The 24502-nt window shown below is 37.9% G+C and overlaps 1 protein-coding gene across 2 annotated transcripts in view; it reads right to left on the bottom strand.

Moving 5' to 3' along the window:
- The window catches only part of PCSK5 (proprotein convertase subtilisin/kexin type 5), a 233342-nt gene that overhangs the window by 31575 nt on the left and 177265 nt on the right, over positions 1-24502 (bottom strand). The window contains exons 21-24 of one of the 2 annotated variants that reach the window (XM_050329291.1): positions 9655-9757; positions 3689-3825; positions 1570-1767; positions 1152-1220 (exon numbers count right to left, since the gene is read on the bottom strand). In XM_050329291.1, the coding sequence (XP_050185248.1) occupies positions 1152-1220; positions 1570-1767; positions 3689-3825; positions 9655-9757 (507 nt within the window). Of the gene's footprint in view, positions 1-1151; positions 1221-1569; positions 1768-3688; positions 3826-9654; positions 9758-22730; positions 22911-24502 lie in introns of those variants that run through there. The other variant, XM_050329292.1, reaches the window with a different exon arrangement.

The raw sequence follows: 24502 nt of genomic DNA, 5'->3' as shown, positions 1-24502 counted from the left end.
ACATAGATATGAAGCTAAATGTATCACGTTCCTTATTTTCTCACCTAGATGTTTTAGTATTTGAAGCATTTTTATGGCAGTGCAATTTCTTTACAGCTTTCAAAATAATCAGTTTCTTATAGGAGACAAGCAGTTCAGTTTTTGGGTTCTTTTCTTTTTTTTTTTTTTTTTTTTACAAAAGTTTCTCCATATATCAGCTTTCTGGTTAGACATGAGAAACTTATTACTCTACTCAACTTATCTATGAATTAAGTTATTGATATGCCTGAAAACTCATTGAATATTGAGAGTAGAAACACAAGAAAACAGCGTATCTACCCTATCTACCTCGCTTATTATAAGTTGAAGCTTACAGGTTGTGTTTCATTTCAGGAAAACAATAATTTTCAAAATCTTCTTGGGACTGTGCTTTTAGCCCACTGCTCTGTTTCTATTCCAAACAGAGCTAACAATACAGCATTCTCTTTGACTCTCAATAATATATGCATCACAAACATCAAAGAGTTTCCTTAATACACTGTCCATTATTAATCTCTGGCATCTTAATACTTCTGACTTTACACAGCAGTGAAAACTAATTCAGTCTTTGTTTTACCTGCATCCATTCTGCTGATCTTAAAGTTTTAAAGGGCCTATATTAGGTCAGAACGTTAGGTGGAAGAATCTGAGAGTATATATGTAGCCAGTGTTATGGATGATTAATATTTAGGATATCAGTGACCATCTGAAAAGAAAGGTAAATGAGCACAGCCCCAGACCATGAATAGCCTTCCAGTCTCCTTATGCAGAGGAGAATATGCAGAGATCTTATACAAAGAAGATCATCCTCTTAATTACTTGCAAGTACTATTTTTAAGAAAAGTTGTTGTGCACAGTGCATTTCACCTTAATTCAAAACACAGATTGACACTAAACTGTTTCAGAAGAGACAAAAAGAATTTTAAGTCATAAGTGTTGTTAAGAACATTGAAAATATTAGCATGGGGAAATAACATCTGATAGTATCGCTAAAGACAAATACAGATACTCTCCCTTAACTTTTCTTGACTAATCACTCAGCAGCCTGCACTTAAATTCATGAGACGAGTGTGCAGAACTAAATTTTTGCTACCTTAAAAATAAGAATAAAGGTTGATAAAGGGAATATTTACCCTCTTTGCATTTCTGACATCCATCTGAACATGGTATGCAGTCTTCATAGTAAGGATCTTCCACTTCACCTGTGTTTTGCAAATCATCAATATGGGTTAATTTTAGATAATGGAAGAGCTACATCTGGAAGCACTCAGCCAGGTTCCTGGAAATAAACTCGATTCAAATCAAAAAAGAAGAAACACTCACAGAATTTTGGTTTTTTTCATTTGTTCTTGTGTAACCCCACTCAATTTGAGGAAAATACTGCTATTTCGCATTAATATGGCATTAGAAGGGAATCCAAGTAGGAACTTAAGGGTCTTGGGGTCAAGTGTGATTGTATATTTCAAAACAGGATTTGGTTAATATGCTTAACCATATTTTTTGTAACAAATTGAATAGAATATTTGTTAATTTTTACTCAAGTATACTTACCTTCTCTACAACTATGCTTCTGACACATATTTTGAGTAAGGTAGTAGCCTCTGAAACATCTTTTGCAGTGGCTGGAGTTCAGGCACACCTCACAGTGGCCAGAACAAGGCATACAGGTATGCTCTGCGTGGTAGTGACCTGGAGGACAGCTCTCTCTGCACTCCCCACGATACAGGAAACGTTCAGTCCCCCTTCTGTCTGTGTGGCAAACAAATAGGAGAAAGTTGTCAGCCACAAAGGGCATTTCAGTATAAGAAGAAGTTTTACAAAACGCTGGTGCTGTGGTTGAGACACTGACTGCCAAGTTTGTACAGTTTTATACCAGATGAGTTAACATCTATAAGAGTTTCAGGACCTCAAACCTTCAACATTCCTGGAGATTTACGGCTTATAAAGATGTCTCCTAGTGAATAATGACTGTTCACATGCATCAACCTAATAAAATAGAATAAACATTTTTCCACCACTGAGTTTCCCTTGCAGAGGACAAATGAGTATTTTTACTGCATTGTACATAGAGGTATGGAATTAGTATTAGGAAAGCAAATTCACCACTTCACCTTTCGAAAGGACCAGTCTGCGTCCCTAGAATATTCAACTGTATCCTTACCCTAGTGAATCATCCAAATTTGAATTTGAATGGCAAATATTTTCGGCTATTTGCTATCAGTACATTAGCATTCTGTTGTGCGTAGGAACTGGGAAGTCCCCTGTTTCAAATCCTTCTGAGTGAAACCTGTGGAAACATCCGTAACTCCATGTGCCATCTGCTGTAACATGGAGAGTTTTGTAGTAAGTTACCCTACAGTATAAATTACATACATTACTGTGCTAAGTGTATTTCATTGCCTTAACTACAGAGCAAGAATTTGCTTTCCATAATTTATTTTTGAAAATATAATAATATTTGCAGCAATAGAGAGTAATTGCTGCACCATAGCAGAAGCACCGTCTTTATTCTTTTTAGTTTTCATGCACAAGTCTTTATAACTATTTTTTTCAGACTCCTAAGGGTATGAATCTCATCAATGTCTTAATTTCTTGATGTCCAGAAACACAGGAATTTCTGTCTACAATAAGGAACAGAATTAAGGAACCATTATACAAACTTACCCTCACTTTAGGCCTGAAGTACTGCTTGAAAATATCATCTACTGAGTCACATTCCCCAAAGTGAAAAAACCAATCTCGTAATCAGTATGACTAATTGCCAGCTATGCTAGTGTTTGCTTGTAATCTAAACACTTATTACTAAATAAAGTCTGGACCACTGATGAATAGGACTAAAACGGAAGTAGCAGCTGAAATTAAAAAGGCTGTGAATCTATTCTGAGTCCTCAGAATAAAGCTCACTAAAATTGCTCTTTTTAAGTATATTAGAAGTTAAATACTCATTTCCAAAGGAAGTTCAAGCTAGTTAACATACTTGTATGTTGTAGACTCAAGTTCTTTGCCCATTAGGTGTTACACAGATAAGATGAAACAATTTTTAAAATGGAGCTTCAAAAAGAGAAGGGTTGCTTTTTCAAATTACCACAAGTTTAACTACATTTGCCTCCCTCTCAACCAAAGTTCTATAAAAATGTGTGTTAGTGGTAAGCTTCTCTTTGCAAACCCTGTTTGTTCAGCTGTAGGGACACAGCAATCTGCAGTGGAACCCACCATGCTTGTTTCTTAGCTTTCCCCAGACAGATGTTATGGAAAGCAGCCTGGCTCCCTGCCTGCTTGTGCAAACTTGCAGTGTAGTACATCCTGTGCAGAGGCTGGGGGAGGCATGTATAGAGATTTCTTTTCCAGAAACAGGCTACATAGGTTTTCTGTCCCTTTTTTCCCCCCCGGGCTGTTCTTTCTGTTTCTGTTAATGTATCTCCTACTGAAAATATACCAAAGGAAATGCACTAAGTTGCAAGGACAATACAGAATTGTGTTTTCTTGTACTTTTTAAAAAACAAATTGAGTTCCAATTCCCTTCAGAGTCACAACAAGATTACGACACAGATCAGTAGCAAAAGTGCTACTCATTTTATTGACTCTTAAAAACTGGCCCTGAGAGCTGAGGGAAAAGGGAACTTGGAGGCCAAGGGAGGGGTAAAAACTGGCAAGAGGAAATATTTCTTACCTGTTCCACAAGAGGTGCATTTGTTAGGTTCACTTCCACTGCAATCCAAGCAGGTATGATGGCACACATGACATTGTCCTTTGAATTCAAACTTTCCTCTATGGCATTGTACGACACAGCGACCATCGTCAAAGACTCTTTTAAAGAACATAAGGCGTGATTACAAATTTAGCAACTACTTGTTCTTTAAATTTAAAGGAAACTCAATATATTCTTCCCTCACTCTATTTACAAGAGTATTTGAACTTTAATCCTTCATTTTCCCAATCATATTCGAAGTATTCACTATGTGAAAAGTGTTTTGAATTTGGATCTTGGACTTCAAAGATTATTTTTCTCTGAGATTTTTTCTGAGAAAGATCACCTTTTGATCCTTTACCTAGATGCCCTTATACCACAGTCCATCCAGTAGTCATTTATGTCTACTAGAAAGTAAACAGAACTTGGTCTTTCTCTGTGAATGAATAATCCATCTGTTTTACTTTTAAGACTCCCTTTGAAAAGTACTATGACTCCAGTAAAATGATTTGTAGATGAAGTCGAACATCCATCTGAAACTTGGCCTTTAGGAGCTGTACTTTTTCACTTGCATGTTGTTGGGCTTTAGGAATGGTATTCCCTAATTTTGTGCTCTCAGTGAAACAGTCCAAACCATGTGCCATTCATTCACTCCCCTGCTGCAGGATGGATATGAGAATTGGAGGCACAAAAGATAAAGATCACAGTTTGAGGCAAGGAGAATTTACTGCAAACAGCAATGAAATAAGAAAGAGAAATGGGAACAGCAACAATATTAATAACAAATTGTACAACAGGCAAACAATTAACATGTGAGTGCTCACCACTATACCATGAAGGCCCCCAACTTGACCACACCATACTGGAAAGGGACCCATTCACCTACTCCTGCAAATGATGTGAGATAGTTCTGAATATGCCCTCCTGGCTACTATGAAAATGAACCCTGTTGTGACTGAAAGCAGGACATTATCCACCCCTTATTTTATATCATCTTTGTCAAGCCCAGATCCTCCATCTTCCAATTATGCTCACACACACACATACATATATATATGTATGCATATACACACAGAAGAACAGGTATCATTTCCATAGTCAATAGTTGTCCCTCCAAGATGTGTGCTGAGTTCATTTAGTCCATGACTGTGGTTCTATCCATCTGAAATATCTTCAGGGCAGGAAGGTTGGTGTATTGTCAGCTGGTTGCAAGCTGCATCAGGAGCTCACAACTCGTGTATATGAAGCAGTTCATTCTCCTTGTCCATGGTAGTTATGGCACATAGCAGCAGTATCATTTAGAAATCAGTATTATACAACTCAACATTACAGACTGATCTCACCCAAAAATCAAATTCCCTTGAGGTACACATTGTGTTTCCTTGTCTCTCTACTTTACTCACCAAGTACACCCAGGTCCTTGAGCAAAAACAATCCCAAGGATGGATTTATCTTTGCTTGAGGCAGGATTAATCCAAAGTGTCTTCCCTAACATATTTCTCATATGCATCACAGAGACTTTGTCCCGTTCTGGTGGGAGTTTTGATTGGGCAGGGCCAGCTTGACTGGTAGAGACTCTAGTGTTAACTAACTAGCTGGTCTTTGTTAAATGTAGGTCCTAATGTTTGAAGGTTCCCCAATCCATTGCTTTCAGTGTGGTTTTTAACAGTCTATTACACTATTCAGTTTTCCCAGGGCTGAGTATATGATAGTGAATGTGATATATCTACTCAATACCATACTTTCTATGAGGCTATTTTAAATGAGTCCTGTTGTCTGACTCAGTTCTTTCCAAGATGCCATGTTACTGCAGCACTTCCTTTTCAAGGCCTAAGGGGGTGTTCCAGGCAGTGGTGTGAGGTACCAGGTACACCTCCAGTGGATATTTCTGACATGGTAAGCATGGAGCTTTTGCCTTGGTGTGATTTGAGGAGTGTGATGTAATCATATCTGCCAGGTGTACATATATTTATATTTCAGTCATCATCCACCACACCACAGAGGGTTAGATTAGCCTACTTGATTGCAGCGTATGTTTCACAGTTATGGATAACCTGAGAGAGAGTGTCCATGGTTAAGTCCTCCCCTTGATCATGACCCTATCTCTGTGTTACATCTCTTCCCAAATGACCTGAGGCATCACAGGCCCACTGAGCCAGAAATAATTCACTCATGCTGTCAGTCCAGATCCACCTGAGACATTTTAATCTTAGCAGCCCGATCCACTTGTCCATTGTTGTGTTGTTCTTCAGTAGCCTGACTCTTGGGTATGTGTGCATCTGTATGATGTACTTTTACAGCCAACTTCTCTTCCAAGGCAGTGATGCCTTGCCACAATTCAACAGTCCAGATAAGTTTACCTCTACCCTGCTAATTTGTTTTTCTCCATCATTCTAGCCAACCCCACAGAACATTTGCTACCATCCATGAGTCATTGCAAAAGTTCAGCATTGGCCATTTCTCTCATTCAATGATATCTAAAGCCGACTGGGTGGCTTTCAGCTCTGCAACCTGACTTGATCCACCTCGTGCTTCAGTAGATTCTGTGACCCGTGGCATTGGACTCCATACTGTAGCTTTCCATTTTTGAAGTATCCCTACAATAGGGCAGGAACTGTCAGTAAAGAGATCATATTGCTTTTAATGTTATGGTAGCTGATTAAATGTGGGGGCCTCCTCAACATGTGTCACCTCCTTCTCGTCCTCTGATGATAAGAGTTTGAAATTTTCACCTTCAGGATAGTTTGTTATAGCTTCCAAGGTCCCTGGTCCAGCAGGATTTCCTATTCAAGCTTGTTGTGTGATCAGCATGATCCATGTAGTATCAGTGGCATGATGTGTGGGAGGGGCTTTCCCTTTGGACATCCCGCCCAGCACTGGCAGTTGGGATGCCAGGAGGAGCTGTGCTTAAGTGCCAATCATTTCTAAAGCCGCTCGAACCCCTTCATAAGCTGCCAATATGTCTTTTTTAGTTAGGGTGTAACAGGTTTCAGATCCTTTGTATCTCTGACTCCAGAACCCCAGTCAATCCAGCACTCCAGAATCCTTGGGTTTCCTCTGGTACTTTCTGCAAAGACTCCATTCTCCCCAGCTATAGTGTAGAGCACATTTTTCACATCTTGTCCTGTCCTGACTGGCGCAAGAGCTACTGCATGAACAATCTATTTAGTTTGTTCAAAAGCTTGTTGTTTTTCTGGCCCCCACTTAAAATCATTCTTCTTCCAGGTCACATGATGGAGAGGGTTTATAATCTGATTGTAACCTGGAATATGCACTCTCCATAAACCCACGGTGCCTAGAAAAGCCTGTGTTTCCTTTTTGCTGCTTGGTGGGAATGTAGCTGCTGTTTTGTTGGAATCTGATGACAATCATCTTGCCAGTTTACTCCTAAAAACTGAATTCCCTGGGCAGGTCCCTTGACCTCACTTTGCTTTATGGCAAAACTGACCTTCAGGAGGATCTGAATTATCTTCTAACCCTTTCTCAAAAAATTCCTCTGCTGTGTTGCCCCACACAATGCTGTCATCAATGTATTGCAAGTGTTCTGGAGCCTCACCCCTTTCCAGTGCAGTCTGAATCCGTTCATAACAGATAGTGGGACTGTGTTTCCACCCCTGGGGCAGTCGTTTCCAAGTGTACTGGACACCACACCAGGAGAAATTAAATTGGTCTGCACTCTTGATGCCAAAGGAATGGAGAAAAATGCATCAGCAATGCCAGTGGTGGCATCACTTTGCTGCCTTGGACTCCAGTTTGTACTGAAGTTCCAGCACATCTCACACAGCAGCACTCGGTCATGGTGTGACTTCCTTCAGGCCACAATAGTCTACTGTCAGTCTCCACTCTCCACTGGACTCTTGCAGTGGCCATATGGGACTATTAAAGAGTGAAGGAGTCTTGCTGACCTCTCCATGGCTCTCCAGTTCACAAATCATCTCATGGATGGGGACCACAGAGTCCCAGTTGGTGCAGTATTGTCGACAGTGCACGCTGTAGTAGCGATCAGTACCTGTCCTTCTTTGGACCTTCCAGGTCCTAGCCATGCCTCTCCTGGCTACTGCAAAAATCAACTCTGTCCTGTCCAGAACCAGGACATGTATCTACAAACACTTAGGAGTTATACTGCTGAATGTTCTCCTTTCACTGGATAATTAAACATTTGCTACAGAATTCTTTTATGTGAAGATATTTATGGTCCATTTTTCACTGCTACTTAATGTCTACTATTTCAATCTGCTTGGAGGAAAATAGAAAAGCATCAGTTCATATTTGGTATCAGAGGACTTGGGACTCAGTTTCTAGAGAAGCTGAGCACCATTCTGGATGTTAGTAAAGGCTTTGAGCTTTTCTGTACACTTAAGCAAAAGTAGGCTTTCCGTAATATTAAGACAATGCCTGCTTTTTTGGAGCCAGATAATGGCATTAAAGAATGTCTGGAATATGCCTTCGTAAATTTGAGTTGCTATGATCATTGTCAGATTTATGCTGAAAGGAGAAAAATATCTGCAGAGTTTAAAACCAGTTTTGTCAAATGTCTTAAAACCATTTAAATTTTACCATGATTTGAAAAGTCTAGGCTTTTTCTTCCTTTTTTTTTTCTTTTTTTTCTTTTTATTTAACCAGTAACAGCAATTTAATTTGTGAAGTTATCTAACTGATTTTATTACAAAATAAGATGACATCTATCCTGAATTTTCATAAGGAACTCTTTAGCCTCTGGGCAAGATTTTTCTTTAGTATTTTTTTTTTTACTACAGACTTTCCCATTTAATATGTTTTGGTTTTTTTTCCTAACAGCTTTCATAATGTGCAGAAAGATCACAGGAAGTTTTTTGAAACCTTAGATACCAAAATTTAAAATTGTTAGAGAACATATTACAAGGGCTACAGCAGCAGCCTTCCAAAAGATCACAAAGATGTCATTACTGCAGAGACCTGAGTGTTTTACCACAATGATGTTCAGTTCCTTCTTTGCTTTGCAAATAACTCTGTGTAAAGTACACAATATAGGTTGCAAGGAAGCACAGACAATCTAATTTGAATGCTATTGTGTATGGGAGAAATCCACTCAACCCTCTAAAATTCTGCCTAGATCTCCTCCACAGTCATTTCTGATTTATGACACCTTATATATTAATTAATTAATTAATGTTTCCTCAATTATGAATTTGTTTGGACTCTGTTGGTCCTGGTGTGCCTTTCACTGGCATAGTCATATCATAGATAATTTCAGGGCAAATCGCAGTATTGCTTGGTCAGTTTTTTTTCTTGTTTGATCCTAATTTCATGCCAGCTCAAATATCAGCTGGCTACGATGCAATCCAGTGCAATAGAACCAGTTACTGGTGTGAGAACACAGCTATGAATAAGACATGGGTTTAAAACCAGTGGTCTCCTGGATTAGGTGTGAGATGACCTCAGCACAAACCTCTGATCTGCAGAGTCCTGTGGAGAACCTTCTTTCTAGTTCTGTTCACTCCACATGGCAGTTTAGAAGTATCAGCCTAATTCATGTGCAACACCTCAGGATGATGTTTAGGTGCTATGAATATCTCCCAAACTGACCTATTGCTAGCCTCAGCAGCCATACTCATGCCTTGTGCCAAGCTCCATAGCAGTGCAAATGCCCTAGATTCTTGTTGATTTTTTCACTGCTGTGTTTCCAGCAATAATGATTTCAAAAGGATGGCAATGAAAGAAAGGCTATTTTACATATTAAAAGGAATTTTTCTTTATCTGTGGGAATCATGCTGCTAAACATTAACTGCTTGTGTAGCCAACTGTCATGTTCACATAAAAATTGTTTTCTCACTTGCCCCTGTTTTGTTTGCCCTAATTGTTGCTTGCTTCTTTAGTTGATTCCGCGAGCTAGTGCTAAAGACAATACAGCCGCTTCTCCAGATGATGATGTGAGATCTTTGTACTGCTGTGTGCTAGGAGACAATTACCTTGTAAGTAGGCAGCTGATGCAGCTGTCTGACTCAGGTCCAGTGCACTTCTGACAGGATGCTTCACACAACTGACATTCTTGGGAATCATCAAGATATTCCCCTGGTAGAAAAAATTTTGTTTATTTCAGATCAACAACTCACAATTAAAAAAAAAAATGGAGGGAAAAAATAGCACCTAGCCAGGCTGGAAAAAAAGAAAAGGAATTAGATCAAATGAGTACATTTCCCTGTGGCATCAGGAAAACAAGTACTGGCTCCCTTGGGAAACCAGTTTCTAGTACTTATTAATTTAGCTTTTTATTTATTAATTTTTTCCCATGTAAATTTGAAAGAGAGTGATTCTTGTCATTCTTGTAAATGTTATTTATTTTACATCAGTTGAACTGGTGAGATTCTCTAAGATTCACTATGGAAAGTTCCATCAAAATCAGGGTTACCAAGGAGTATTCATTACACAGTGTCTTTTGGTGCAGCTGCAACATGAGCCTGACTGTAAGCTGCAGCATAAAGAGCGTGCTATCGTGGGTGGGGGTATGTTACATGAGGAGATGGACTTGAGAAAGCTTCTGTTAGTCAGAGACATGTTGGTGCTTCCCAAGACTCTAGCTATAGTGCATTTTGTCCCTGTCCCTAGCTGCTGATGGAAGACTCCATGCAAAATGGACCTAGGCTCTCACTTAGGTTGAATCAAAACTTGGTGCCAAAGTTCACATTTGGACCTGAAAAAAAATTTGTATCATATGGACTGTTACCTTAAAACTGAGATAAAGATATAAACATTTCTAGGTTATGAATAACACTGGTACTACTATAGTGCCTCTTTATGTACTGAATATTAATTAAAACACTTGTACAAATGGTAAGCTGCTTTATATTCTTAGAGTAGAGATATTAATTTGGTAAGTAGTATGAATACTGTATCTATGTGCATCATCATGTGGGGACAGTAAATCAATATATCACACAGTTTTATAAAGCTCAAGATTGGTCTTTTATGTCAATTTGTTTTGGGAAAATTTATTGTAACAGAGTCTATATATTTAGAGAATTGGCCGTTCCTTCATTCTTGAGTAATGGAAGAGGCTGGGCAAAATGTCCTATATAATACATAAACCCTGCAGTTTCTATGGATACTTCAATATGGAGAAACTCTTTCCACTTGCATTGCTACTGGAAAATCCAGATTTGGCAAATACAGTGAACTTTAGGACTAAAAATACAAGTGTGGAATAACTTGGTTTTGGCTCTCAGTTTCATTGAGTTCCTTATATTTGAAGAGCAAAGGCACTGTACAAGCAGCTACTGGTATCAATTTAAAACAATTTCTGGAAGAAAAGATTTCTAAAATACCACAAATTGTGTTCTCTGTCCATTGTGTTTTTTACTACATATTAAACTTTATTAACAAATTTTATAACAGTTGAAACCTCAGGTGTGAGATATGAGCTGGGATAGTACTTACATGCTTAATGGAATGGGAACAGTATAGTTATAAAGGCATACCAACTGGAACATCAAGCCAATTCTGGGTGAAACCTAAAGTACCCAAAATGTAGGCAAAGATAAAATTTTCATTTTGTAAAGGTTTGTGTGGCTCCTGAAGAAAGGAAAAAAGTGAAAGACAAGCCAAAAGCCAGTGACAGAACCACATAAAACATGAAGGCAGTCCTCCCCAGAGGCTGTTTCAGGATCAGCACTGACTGGAAAAAAGTTCAGAATTGGGAGAAATGAAGAGTCTCCTGATAAGATAAGGGATACAAAAATCTTTGTATGCATATATGTTCATACATTTTTATAGTTCTCATTATCAGAAGAGCATTTTGTATGTGTATATAGATATTATATATGTTTACGTACATTTAGGTAATCCCAAGCATTCCCATATAGGCCAAATCATGTAAACTGAGTAGTTCAACAGAACTACTGTGGCATTTCTGAACTGCAATGCTGCATCTTGTATGACTGATTACTTTATAAAGGACTAAAAATAAAAACATTAGAAAAGCTGTTAGACATAGAATTCAGCAGGACTCTGAATGTTTCTATGTATTACTCAGAACTTTTTGTACTGATGCATACCTATCACTTTCTAGAAAACAATAATGTGGTCTACTGTCTTGTAGTTTTTCAGGCCGCTACAGATTTGGTTACTGTAATCCTCTTGAGTCTTTCTGGTACGTATTCAGAGGATATAACATGGAAACCCAGGTTCTCAAATGCCTTATGAGATTTAATATATAAGTTTGTCATGGTTTAGGAGTAGTACTCCCCAGTTCAGTGCCCCCCACTTGCTCACTCCCCTCACTTCGCCTCTCCATTCCCATTCCAGGGATGGAGTTGAGAGCTGTAGGCACAAAAAGGTGAAAATCACAGGTTGAGATAAGCATAACTTACTGGAAACAGCAATGAGATAAGAAAACCAACAGTAACAGCAATAATATTAATAACAAAACATGAAACACAAAGAAACAATTTAAATGTAAAAAAGTAAACCAGTGCCAGAGTGTTTCACCCACTACGCTTTCTCCCCACACAGGAAATGGTGGAGTGAGTCCCTTATCTCCCCCCACCCTCCAAGTGATGTGAGATGGTATCGAATAACATTAGGGTCTAGCCATTCACCCTTCCCAGCTACTGTAAAAAATTAACCCTGTCCTGGCTGAAGCTAGGTCAAAATTCATCTATCTATCTATCTATCTATCTATCTATCTATCTATCTATCTATCTATCTATCTATCTATCTATCTATCTATCTATCTCTATGTATATGACATACACATATATTTCGACAATAACACAACCACAAGAAATTGCAATATCTGGAAAGATTTCCTGCTGCAGTGGCTCAGTGTTTTATACAATTCATTCTACATCTCCAGGAAATCTGTCAGGAAGACTTTATTACATAACTGCATCTCTGATGTTGTTCTGTTATACGTATTAGAAAACCTTTCTGTTCCTCTAGTCTTTCAGTTTATTTGCCCACACTATCTGTTTGCTTATCCATTGGACCTGAGCTACTAATTCATACACCTCAGCTATGGCTGATTAAATCCTTCTCACATGGTAGACATGCTTAGTTGAAAAGGGTTTTAGTTATTTCTTTGTTACGTCTTTCATCTGATGTGCTGTAATTAATTTCAGCTGTGCTGGAATAGTGCCAGGAAGATCAGTTCTGCACTTACTTTAAGCTGAAGCATTTTAAAGCATAAGTCTGTGCACCAGAAAATACTTGCACGTTGGACTCTCTGAATTGCAAGTCACATCTAGAACTGTAGATCTGCTACCAAACATCAATGAAATAGTTTTCAGTGGATATTCAAAGAGTTAACACTGAAATTCAAAAAAGAAGACTTTTATATTATTCCCCAGGGCAGTTTAAAAATCTGCTAGAATTCCCTGTGAGCAATCTATTTCATTACAAATCTTACTAGATAAATAATAGTTACCAAAGCCTCAGCCTTTTTCCAATCTGCTTTTAGTTGCGTGGGTTTTTTTTGGTTGTTTTTTTTTTTTTTTTTTTCCCTGTATTAAAATTCTTTATCTGTCAAACATACCTAATGGAGGAATACTCTCAGAAATGTGTCCTAGCTGTATTTTCAGTCAGGCAGTGCTTATCAGTTACTTTGGATCATCCCATATTTATCCTTAATTTATTTTTCAACTCTGTTACCTTGACACCTTTTTTTAAAACATTTGTCAACTTCATAAAAAAAAAGAAAAAGGAATGAAAATGCTGTAGAAATAAGGATATGTTAGCAGACATGATTCCTGATAGTGGGAAGATTTTAATGTATAATTTTTGTGGCCACTGTTAAAAATGTTAGAAATGTAGCCCACATCTGGGCTACATCAAGTTGCAGGCTGTACCTTTAATTGCATATAAGAGCCTCACACTTCACACTGAGCTCCTATCAGGTGAATATGATGTGTTTTAGAATGAGGAAAGCACTATTATCTCCCATTAAGAAACCTGAAGTGCAGTAAGATCATCAAATTAGGGTGAAATAGCAAACTAGAACCAGTCTCTCCTGAGTCCCAAGTCTGGAGCACTGTCATAGTTGCTAAGTCATTTTATTTCTTTGCAGAAGCAGTCTCAAGTGTACCTTTATCTTGTCACTATTTCTCTCCTGCTTCCCAAAAGCTGTGCCATTCATTGACAGCACAGGATATTTCAGGAGACCATTTAGATGAGGGTGTGAATATCCTTGTAAGTTATGCCTGGAGATACGGACTTTTACGTGCTGGCTCTCATAAATCTTTTTATGTTGTCTTCCAATGAGACTTAGACACTGCAAGTCACATGTTATTTCCCCACTTTTCTTGATCAAAACTTCACTTTAATTTTAACTTGATTATCTTCTGTAACATTTCTGCAGTGGATTTTCTTTATATCAATAGAAAAAAATTACTTTATTTCCTCTGTTTTGCTTGTTTACTTTCATGAGAACCTAGATATGGATTTTACACTTGTTTTTTTTGAATGTAATCTTATGGGTTATAAAGTTTTGACAGAGCAGATAAACAAAAATTGATCAGAATTGTTTTTTGTCAATTAACTGTGAGAGCTGAAAGAAGTTGGTCTTAGAGAGTGCTCTGCTTTTTTCAAGTTTGGCCTTGATACATTTTGTTTTGTCTGGCTTGTGGGATTAGCTCCCTGAGTTTTCTGAGGAAACATTTATCCATAAAGCTGAAGTACATAACTCAGACTAACTTGCATATAGCAGTACATTAAAATTCACCCTGAGGATTCTTTAGTTTAAAGTTTCTCCTCTGCTTAGCCCAAAGTCTTAGTGTGTGATACATTACAGCTCTCTGAAAGAAATCTTGCCGTAATCTCCATATCCTAACATTTTCACGATGAAGACATTTCCTTTACCCCCAGATTTGGCAGTCATACAAAATTAGAGCCTGGTTTCCAGTTATTTGTCTAGCTTCAGTTTTCAGTCTCCTGATAATTATTCTCCTTCCCTTGGTGATTTTACACAATGACCAAATTTCTGTCTCCCTATTTAGATATGCAGAGGAGACTAAGAAGATATTCTTCATGGACAAAACATTGGGGTGTTAACATTTGAGGTGATGAGAGCAATTCAGGCTGGGAAATCTTCTTTTCAAAAGTGCTCTAAGCAGTGATGAACGAGAAGGCTGAAAATATTCCTAACTCCACATATTCCTTTGTGCCAAGAGAAAATGCAGAACCTTGAAAAGGGATGCACACCTCTTCCCGGAACAGCTGTGTGCTGAGTATGATTTTAGGATGACAGGTCCTTTTGTTGCAGGGTTAGCTGAGATCACACAGAGGCTCGGGTCAGCATTAATCATGACAGGCACTAGTGAGGAAATTACCCTTACTAACTACACTATCTTACACATCCCTCTATTCTTTTCCCTGCAGAATAAAAATATTTATATTAGCCAAAGCTACCTTATTTTTTCCTGACATAATGTGATTTTTCTCTCTCTTTATTCTGCATATTTATTTGCTCATTTCTATGTAGTATTAATACAATTGTTGTTAGAAACCCACTGAAGAGCCAGAGCCCTCAGGGGTACTGAATATGCATAAACAGACTCCAGAAAGACATTTTTTAGCATTTTAAAAAAATCAGCTTTAAATCTCCATTTGTACTAATTCTTTAGGCATTTAAAAATTTGCTTTAGAATTCCATTTGTCCTGATTATGTAGATGCCTGCATGCAAAAGCTGCCTGGGTTCATGGTTTCTCCTTTGCCTGTGTAAGCACATATGCCAGAGCCTGGCAAAATTTGCTGCTGCTCACCTGGAACGTGAAATTTGACAGCCCCATGAGAAAGGAGGAAAGAGAATGGAGCAATCTATATGGAGCTGTATTGATAATGCTTTGTTTTGTGTCCTTCTCACTTTAAGAAGGAGAGGGAAATACTATGGCACTATCAAACTTTTAGACTCACAACAGAAAGAAATATATGAACCCTCTCCATTTCTTGAGCTTTCCAATTGGAAATTTTTCTGTCTGATGGTGTCAAGCTTCCCATTCTTTATGAAGCTCAGTAGCTGAGAACTTTCTAAAGGGCTGTGGAACAGAGGCATGAAAATTATCTCATTAAAATTAGTGCTGATAATACTGCTTTGGAAACCTAGGTAGTTTCTTGTGAAATATAAATGAGAAATGTGGAACACGATGGTATGCTTTGAGTAAAGCTGGTGTTATTAGCACCTGGAGTACATTAAAGATAGAATCTTCTAATTCTGGAGGAAAACACACATCAGTGGCAAACAAGGTAACCCAGTGTCTCTCTCCTATATAGCAAGGAGTATGTAACTTGTATCTACAGAGCCTTCCCTGTCCATAGGATTTCTGCAGTCTGACTTGAATAGACACACCTGAAATGGGAAGAGCTGAATGGGTAGCGCTTCAGTGGTGTCATCCATCTTAAACTAAGAGATCCCCACACAGGCTGTTGTACTGGACTTCTTCAACTTAATCAGAATATGAATACAGATCTGCTGATCTGCTGATAACTGGGATGATTTCAGCAGGCCAACAAGATGTAACAACACAGATTCATTCTGTTAATCAAATCTGTTTAATTTACAGAGATGAACACTTTTTAAAGCCTGGAAGAAATCTGGTGGAAAGATAGAAGTTCCTCCTTTGAAGTAAGGAGCAGACTAAATTAAATCTTTTAAAGAGTGGTATAAAGGTGTAAATTTTATTCCCATCTCTAACTGTTCAGCCACCTCAATACACTTTGCTGATCTTCCCTTGCTTAAAATCTTTGTTTCCTGGTCTCCATTATAAGCACCTCAGGAATAGGAACAGGCAGGTAATATATTTTTTATTACAGATTACATTTCCTTTAATGATCACATATTCCATATTGAGGGTGTAGAAATGGGTAAGTTTTACAGCTCTTCTAATTCAGATGTAGCTGGTGAGAGGCTTTGTGACACTGTTTGGCAATGGTGACTCTCTGAGCCCTCTTTTCAGCCTTGGGATTGAAAGTGTTCAGAGGGGCTGTGCTAAACGCAGACAGCAAGAGCAGCATTTACACAACTTTAGTTTGGTATGACCTTGCTCTTAGAGTAGAAAAGGGGCTACTTGGGAATGAATATTTGAGTTGTCTTTGATCCACTGGCATTGCACAGAATGGCCCATTAGCATAGTCATAAGCACCACTGCTGACAGATGTGATCCATGGGGATTGGCAGCCAGGTGCTAGACCTTCCTTCCAACTCACCTTTCAAAGAGCATCTGCAGGGCAGAGGACAGGCCACGGACAATTGTAAACAGAGAAGATATGCAGTATTATCTGAATTGTAACTAAATCACATTAATTACGTTCCAGTGAACATTCAGTGTTACTGCTGAATCTGCATGATGGAGCCATTAATTCTCCTTGGGTAAGTAAGCATTCACTGCTTGTCAATGTCCTGGCTTCTCGCCCCCAGGGTGATTGGAAAAATTGGTACTTAATCAGATTATTGCTGTCTACTGTGCTTTGTGATGGGGGAGTATTTTTATTTTGAAAAGTGTCGTTGGTTTCCCAGAAGACCTTCAATAAATCCATCCCCAAACACTGAGAAAAACCTAGTATGTTATTGTAAAAGGGGCATTCTTCTAAACTGCCTTGTTCATCTTTGGCAGCAAATACATGAGCTGCTTATGTATTTGCTGCCAAAAACCAACAAAACCCAGTCTTTGGTAAGATACCAAGAAACTGCATTTGTTGCTTACTGAAATTGTTTTTTTTAAATATCGAGAGCCTCCTCACCATAATGTTTTCCTTCGTCCACAATTCTCATTCTAAAAGGGAGATCTAGCTCTGTTTTTATGATGAAAACCTTACTTTTTAATCCAGAAAGAAAGTCCTTCAGGATCATTTCAACCATAGCTTGGCTATTAAATATTAACTCTGTGGTGGTGTCTGCTACACTTGCACAGCAGGTGAACATTGCTGCAATCTCTCTGGCTCTATCCTGAGAATTTCACAACAGTTTTTCTAGTGAGACCCAAAATTACTCTGCTTTGCTCTGAGACATCACAGAAATGTCTGAGTCCTATGATACATCTGAATCCTCTTTCCTCATCTGTAGAACCAATGGTGGAAATGCAGGTGTTGGCTACACTTCCACTGGTTGGATATGGTGCTAAGGTTCAGAGCCTTAGCTCATTCTTAGGGACACTATGTTGCTACCCATGACTATTTAGTCCTTGCTAATGAGGGGGATTTAAGCCCTAACAGACTCTCATGACAGGTTTTAAATAATCAGATAATCAATTATTTCAATCAGAAATTGAAATCTCACAGAACAGTTTAAGTAAGACAAGTAATTAAAATTATGCCTAATAGATATTTTTCCCCTGTTAAAGAAAATATTCATAAAAAAAAAGCAATTTCAGCTCTTTTTTCTGCCTCACATATTGAAACTCTATAATCCAAACAAGGTCATGCAAGTTGTTGGGTGTTTTTTTTGATGAAAACTTGACTAGGATTTTTCTTTGTATGCTGTAAAACATCTTTAATGCTTGCGTAAAGTATCTTGCACAAATCACCAATGGCAGAACTTTTCTTGGATTATTCCGTACCAATGACATGACAATGGCATTTCCAATATAAATATAAGGCATGGTAATGGATCACAGACAAGTTCTTGTTCCGCGAGTTGCACTGCAAATAAAAAGCTTTGACTCATACAAGCAATCTCTTAAATGTCTTTACAGGAATCTTGAATTTATAACAGGCCTTCTGACCATCATTCGGTAATTATTTTCATTAAAAAGTAACAGATTGCTATTAAGAGGATTAACTTGGTCATCGACAGTTGGAAGCTGTATTTAGTGATGGATGAAATTGCTGTATCAGCTCTAGTGCCTCTGTATAAAGGTCTACTCATCTTCAAGGCTCCTACTGTTCCTACATCATATTATCTGACAACGTGGAACAAGCAGAAGCCTGCTATTACACAATATATTCAGTTGCAAGGATTGCTTGGGAATTTGACACAACACTGGAAAGTTGCAATACCAATAAAGATTGGGGTTTATTAGAAAACAGTGTGCTTCACAGAGGGAAGGTCTGCAAATCCTTTCCAGTTAGAGGCAGGCAGTGCCAGTGGATACTGGTGTGTGGGTAGGCAGGGGCTAGAGCCAAGAGTCACACAAGCTACTGCTCAGAAACATAAGGTTTACACTGACCTATTCTGGCAGGTATCTGATCTCACAACATTGATGTGTGCCTGAGATGGAGAGCTGCAGCTAAAATGAAAGGAAGGTTGTAATTCCACTACAGAAATGGGAAGAAACACTTACATTATACAATGACACCCTCACCCAACAAGCTTCTGCAGGTCTGGGGCATGCTAAACTTTTTTTAGCACATGTATGAGGTTTTGTTGGGTTTTTTTGTCCCTAGTTGTCTTTACTAAAAATCTTTGACACTTTTAGTAAAGAAGAAGTCTAGATGGGTGTTCAGTCTGTATTTAAATCAAGGATTCTCCTAAACAAACATGAACTGGAAAATACTGTATTTTAACTGTAATTGAATCTTGAATTTGTCCTTGTTTTGTGACTTGTGATATAAACAAAGTGAAATAAGTGGGAAGGTTTAATCTGATGCAATCCACTTTGCATCTTTTTAGACACAAAGTATTATTTTGTTCATACTTAGCAGCTTCTGATTTTTCTAAAATGGCCCATATCTGCTCCACACATCAACAACAGTGCCAAACACTGAACAAGCCAAACTACTCATCACTGAATCAGAGAGGGAAGATTGATCACTTAAAAAACTCTGCAGCTGGGAACAAACTAGCTTCTTTCAATTGCAAACATGTTGCTGCAGCAATCCTCTGATACAAAAACTAACTACGCTGCTGCTTATAAATTTTGCTTGTATCTGACCACAGCTATTAAGGCATAACAAATAAAAATTATCAGTCTCAGCTGGCACCAAAAGTAATGGTTTTCAGCCTAAAACTCAGATGTTTGCTTAACTGCTCAACATCTATAGATACAATCCCTGGAGCAGACTTCTTTGGCCAGAGATATAAAAAGTTTATTATCACTATTTGTGCATTTTCTATACAAAGACTTGGACAAAGCCTTGACAATAAAAGATACCATGTTTGATTGAATTTCTCATGTCATTTGGAAGATGAAGGTGGGGTGGGAGCTGAAAGAAGCAGCTCTTCATACAGCATTGCTGTAAGGGTTAGGTTAACCTTTTTTCCAGGTGTGGTCTTACGTCTTACCAAACTTCCGCTAAAAATGTGCCGTTCCACACATGCTTGCTTTTGGGGACTGACTGGGAAACTCAGAATGATGACCTAACTCTTTTTTTGATACCAGGTCAAAACTGGTCAGTGACAACGAGCTGTCTGAGGCCCAAAAGTGGTGTTTTTTCCACAGGAAATTCTTTACATGGCCTCCCTGGATGTGACTAAAACACCATCTGAATATATGGCTCCTTGGATCAGTTGTCACTTCGCTCTCCACTCAGACTGTGGGACTAAGTGCTATGTGAACTAGGCCATCAGCTAAGGCCAATGAAGGATCTCACCTTGCAGGGGTAACAAATGAGGCTACTGGGAGCCCTTTTGGTCTGGCAAGGACAGACAGCCCACTGTTCTCAAGTGGTGGTCAGTGGCTGCGTTCTAAGGTGTGCTGGTTGTGAGCACTGGCACATAAACAGACCTCAATATGACACTGTGCAAATGGCCATGTATGACTGCAAAAATGAAACCTTCCTTCTAAACTGTCTGAGCCATTAGACAGTTACAAATTATGTTTTTTAATCCTAAGCATGCAAGGGATTAGACCCATCACAAACTCTTTCAGATCAGAGGAACTCAACATTGTTATACACCAGGGTTCAGACATGGCTCTATGTTTACTATGCAAAATGTGTTCTCCACATAAAACAGACACTGGTGCAATCATAAATTCCATCACTTAAACAAAAGTCTGTAATAAAATTAAACACCTTTAACGTCCGAATTTGTTTCAATGACTTGTGTGTGAAACCTAAGTGCTCTATACCACAGAGCTACCTATGCCCTTCAACAAAAATATTTAACATACAATTCGTTTTTCCAGACCAAAAGAAGAGGAATTTCGGTTAATTTAATAGAAAAAATAAAATATGGAATAACATTGATTTTGGCCAATATCAATTACAACAGAACTACCCTATTTTACAAATAACAACTGAACATTTTACACATGTACAGTATTTTTTCAGTAAAAATGAATTTGATTAAAACAATGTGTCAGATTTTTAAAGAAAACAAAGTTATTAATTTCTTCTCTATAATAGTGTTAGAGACATTTGTAAGTATCCAAAAAAATTCTTTACAATCCATTACATAATTAAATTTCAATAATGAATATATATTTATATATAATATATATAATATTAACTTAAACTTTGAAAGCATTATGTTCTAGTTAAACATGTTATACTGAGAAATGAGGCAGTAACAGACTAGTAGTTAAACTAGCACAAATTTGTTTATCTGGAAATTTGTAATGGGCACGAAAGGAGCCTGACTGCCCCCTGTCACACTGAACCAGGTTGTAATAGTTTACCTGCTCCCTGCTAAAGAGGACATTACCTACAGAAGTTTGCATCCATTCATTTGTAAAAGTTCTACAATAATTTTTGATAATTTTTTATCCCCTTTATTTTCCAAGATTTACATGCTTAAACAGACTCAATCCATTCTCTGTTTGTATGTCCTGGAATGCTGAAAAAGATACTTTGTATGTTTAAGTATTAAGTATTATATCCCCTGTAAACAGCATCTTTGAAGTTCAATTTTCTGTTTCCTGTGAAAGGACTGTCTTTTGAACTGTATGCTGAGTGAAGCTGATGAAGATACATCAAACAGAAATTTTTACTGACAGCCCTGTTCCTGGATAGAAGAGAGTAAGGCTGGGCCACTTCTCTCACCACCCAAGATCATTTTACAGTGAGGTAACTCCACTGACCTCACGAGGACTGTTCTTGCTGAAATTTCTACTGTGAGCAGTTAAATGCAGATTCAGGCCCATCATGACACCAAGAGAACCACTGGTTTACTGCCCTTTATGCAATTATACCTGGAGTTGTATTTGGCACAATTATAAATTCAGTCCTGTAAACACATCCTGTCACATATAGTCACACTGGCATTTACATATGGGCACTATGAAATAGTTCCACATATCTGTATGATAATATCCCCTTTTTTTTAATGAACATTACAAGACAAAAATAATTTATGAATACTTCTTACATGTTAGCAATGTTTTCTGACTTCTGAGCATATACATTACTCTCACTTATGCAAATCAAGAGAAGTAGTATCTTCTAAACTTGTCCACTACAGGAACAATTTTTTTAAAATTTATTTGAAATAGCTTTGACAATTTAAAAAAATAAAATAAAAATCCTAGCATATCTGTTAATAAGCTAGCTGTCTAAAAATGAAATCTATATGACCAAAACCCCATTTTGGGCAAACATATATACATACTGCATGTGATAAAAAAAACCAGCATACAGCAGAGGAAGCAAGAAAGAAATGTGTTCAGAAATGTTCATTTTTCAATTTTTAAAATACTATTACAAAAGGGGCAGAACTTAGTCCTGCACTAGTGATGTTTCTGATCCCCTCAGGAACTCAAGTTCCCCCTGTCAATACACACTGCACAAAAAAAGACTAATGCAAACTTTTTTGTACTGTTTAGTTTTAATCCATGTAAACTTGTGTTGTATTCTTGAAACACTCTATAAACATCTTGAAGTGGAAAGAAGCAGGAAAAAAAGGGAAGAAAAAGGACTTTCAAAAAACAGGGATAATCCTAAGGTTGACAGGAAATCAAATCAAGATTTAAATGTTAATTTTGGCATCAAATGCTTTGGTCACACAATACTGACTCTGCGATCCTGGATGCTCAGCTCTAGACACCCAGTTATGAAAGGTAGGTGTGTTGTAGTTTTTCCATTTAAGTTCCAACAAACAGTTCACCATCTCCCCAGACAAAGAAGAGGGAGAGAGAGAAACGTGGTTTTCTTTCTTTCCTTTTTTTTTTTTTCCTTTTTTCATTTTTCAATAATATGGATTAATCTATAAGTCTATAGGAGCAGGAGGATGCTGGGAGGTGTCATTTCACCCCTTTTGTTTACATGTTCTGCAACACAACTGCTGAAGCACTTTCCGCTGGCAGAGATTGTTCTTTTTCACCAGCATACAGAATCCTCCCTCGGCCCAGGACTCTTCCGTGGCTTCCAGAGGGTAGCAACAAGAGAAGGAGGAGAGGTTGAAGATTTGGAGAGCATGGCGTGTACAATGGAGGAAGGTTTAATTGGTCAGACAGGCAGATTTGGTTGAAGAGACCATTCAGGAGCAGGTAACAAATAGGAAATTTGGTCCATCAAAAGGAATTCCAGTCAACAGCATTTTTTTTTTCAGGGAGAGATATTGTGTGGTCCGACAGGGAATGATTTGTATCCATTTGTGAAAAGGAAAAAAAGATTAGAAAGAGAATAATTAGAAAACAGTGATATTTACAGCAAAGGAATTCATTCTCAATTTTTATGAATCAAAAGAATAAAACAATCAAACCACAGTAAAGAGTAAAACATTCTCAATAGAAATGCAAATCCTATAGAGTGAGTTGAACTTGTAACCAGTGCTTGACTGTAAGCCAATGAAATGAGACCCTCTTTGCTTTGTAAATTAACAGGAAAAAAAAACCCTTTCTCATTTTCCTTTGCTCTCCTACACTGTTGAGAACACATGGTGTATGGTGTGATCCGGCACGGTGCACTGCAATTGCCTGAAGGCCTGCAAATCAGTGTGTTGCTCTCAGGAAAGCTGCATTTGGAAGAATGGGCAACTTCATGTGTATGTGATTGAAGACGCATAAGTACAAATGAAGATGGATTTATCCCGGCCATAATAAAGACCAAATTGGCGTCTCAAATGTTTGCATTGTAGAAATCAATTGCAATACCATATTGAGACCGTTGTTATTCAAAATTCTTAGCATTACACTTCTTCATCATTTGTCTGTTTATATCTGGCTACTTCTGGACTTGCTCTAGATTACAACGACTCTTCCAATTTCCTGATGTGAAAAGGTCTCATGACTAATTTACCAGTACCTATAACGTAACTTTACAATGGACAGTATATTTTCAAAGTTTGAAGGCCTAAATTCCAACAGGAACTGCAAAGGTCCACAAAAAGAAGACTTACACCTGCACCCTTTCTTCTGTATTTTCAAGTCTTTGGTAAAACTCTTACTAAATCCATTGGAAACAAGCTGGACCCAGGAGTCATTGTTAACCTTTACTATGTCTGATGTCACGTATCTTCTTGGACTTTGTTCTGGTATGATTTTCCTGTTGGATTGCACTTAGTGGGCTCTATCTACAAGTAATTCACATGGTAACATCTTCAGGGAAGCATAGTGTTATCTAGGTGTCTCTGTAATTGTGACATTTAGAAGGAATGAGTATTAGTGAATAATTATGCCAATCATATGCAGTAAGAATGCTATCTTGGTTGCCACAAAGAGTTTGGAGGAAGTTCAGATCACCCTAAATTGTATGCTCCTTATTTCAGAATTCTTTTGTTCTCATTACCCTTTCACATAATTCAAGCAATACTGCAGGCACTTTAAATCGTTTTTACTTACCAGCATTTTCACAGCTAAAGTGGTGAAATAGATAAATGTAATTCTATTAATAGTACTCTAGGGTCTTCATATAAAAATCTGTTGAAAGCACTGGCTTTGAAAAAATGGTAAGGAAGGAAAACAGGTTGTCGGTAGGGGTAAAAAATGATATTTGGAAAATTCAAGTAAAGTGGA

This window comes from Myiozetetes cayanensis, unplaced genomic scaffold (assembly GCF_022539395.1).
Source record: "Myiozetetes cayanensis isolate MyiCay16 unplaced genomic scaffold, myiCay2020 scf4, whole genome shotgun sequence".
Classification (NCBI taxonomy): Eukaryota; Metazoa; Chordata; class Aves; order Passeriformes; family Tyrannidae; genus Myiozetetes; species Myiozetetes cayanensis.
The sequence above is the reverse complement of the archived record's forward strand: the minus strand, read 5'-3'. Positions and strand labels throughout refer to the sequence as shown.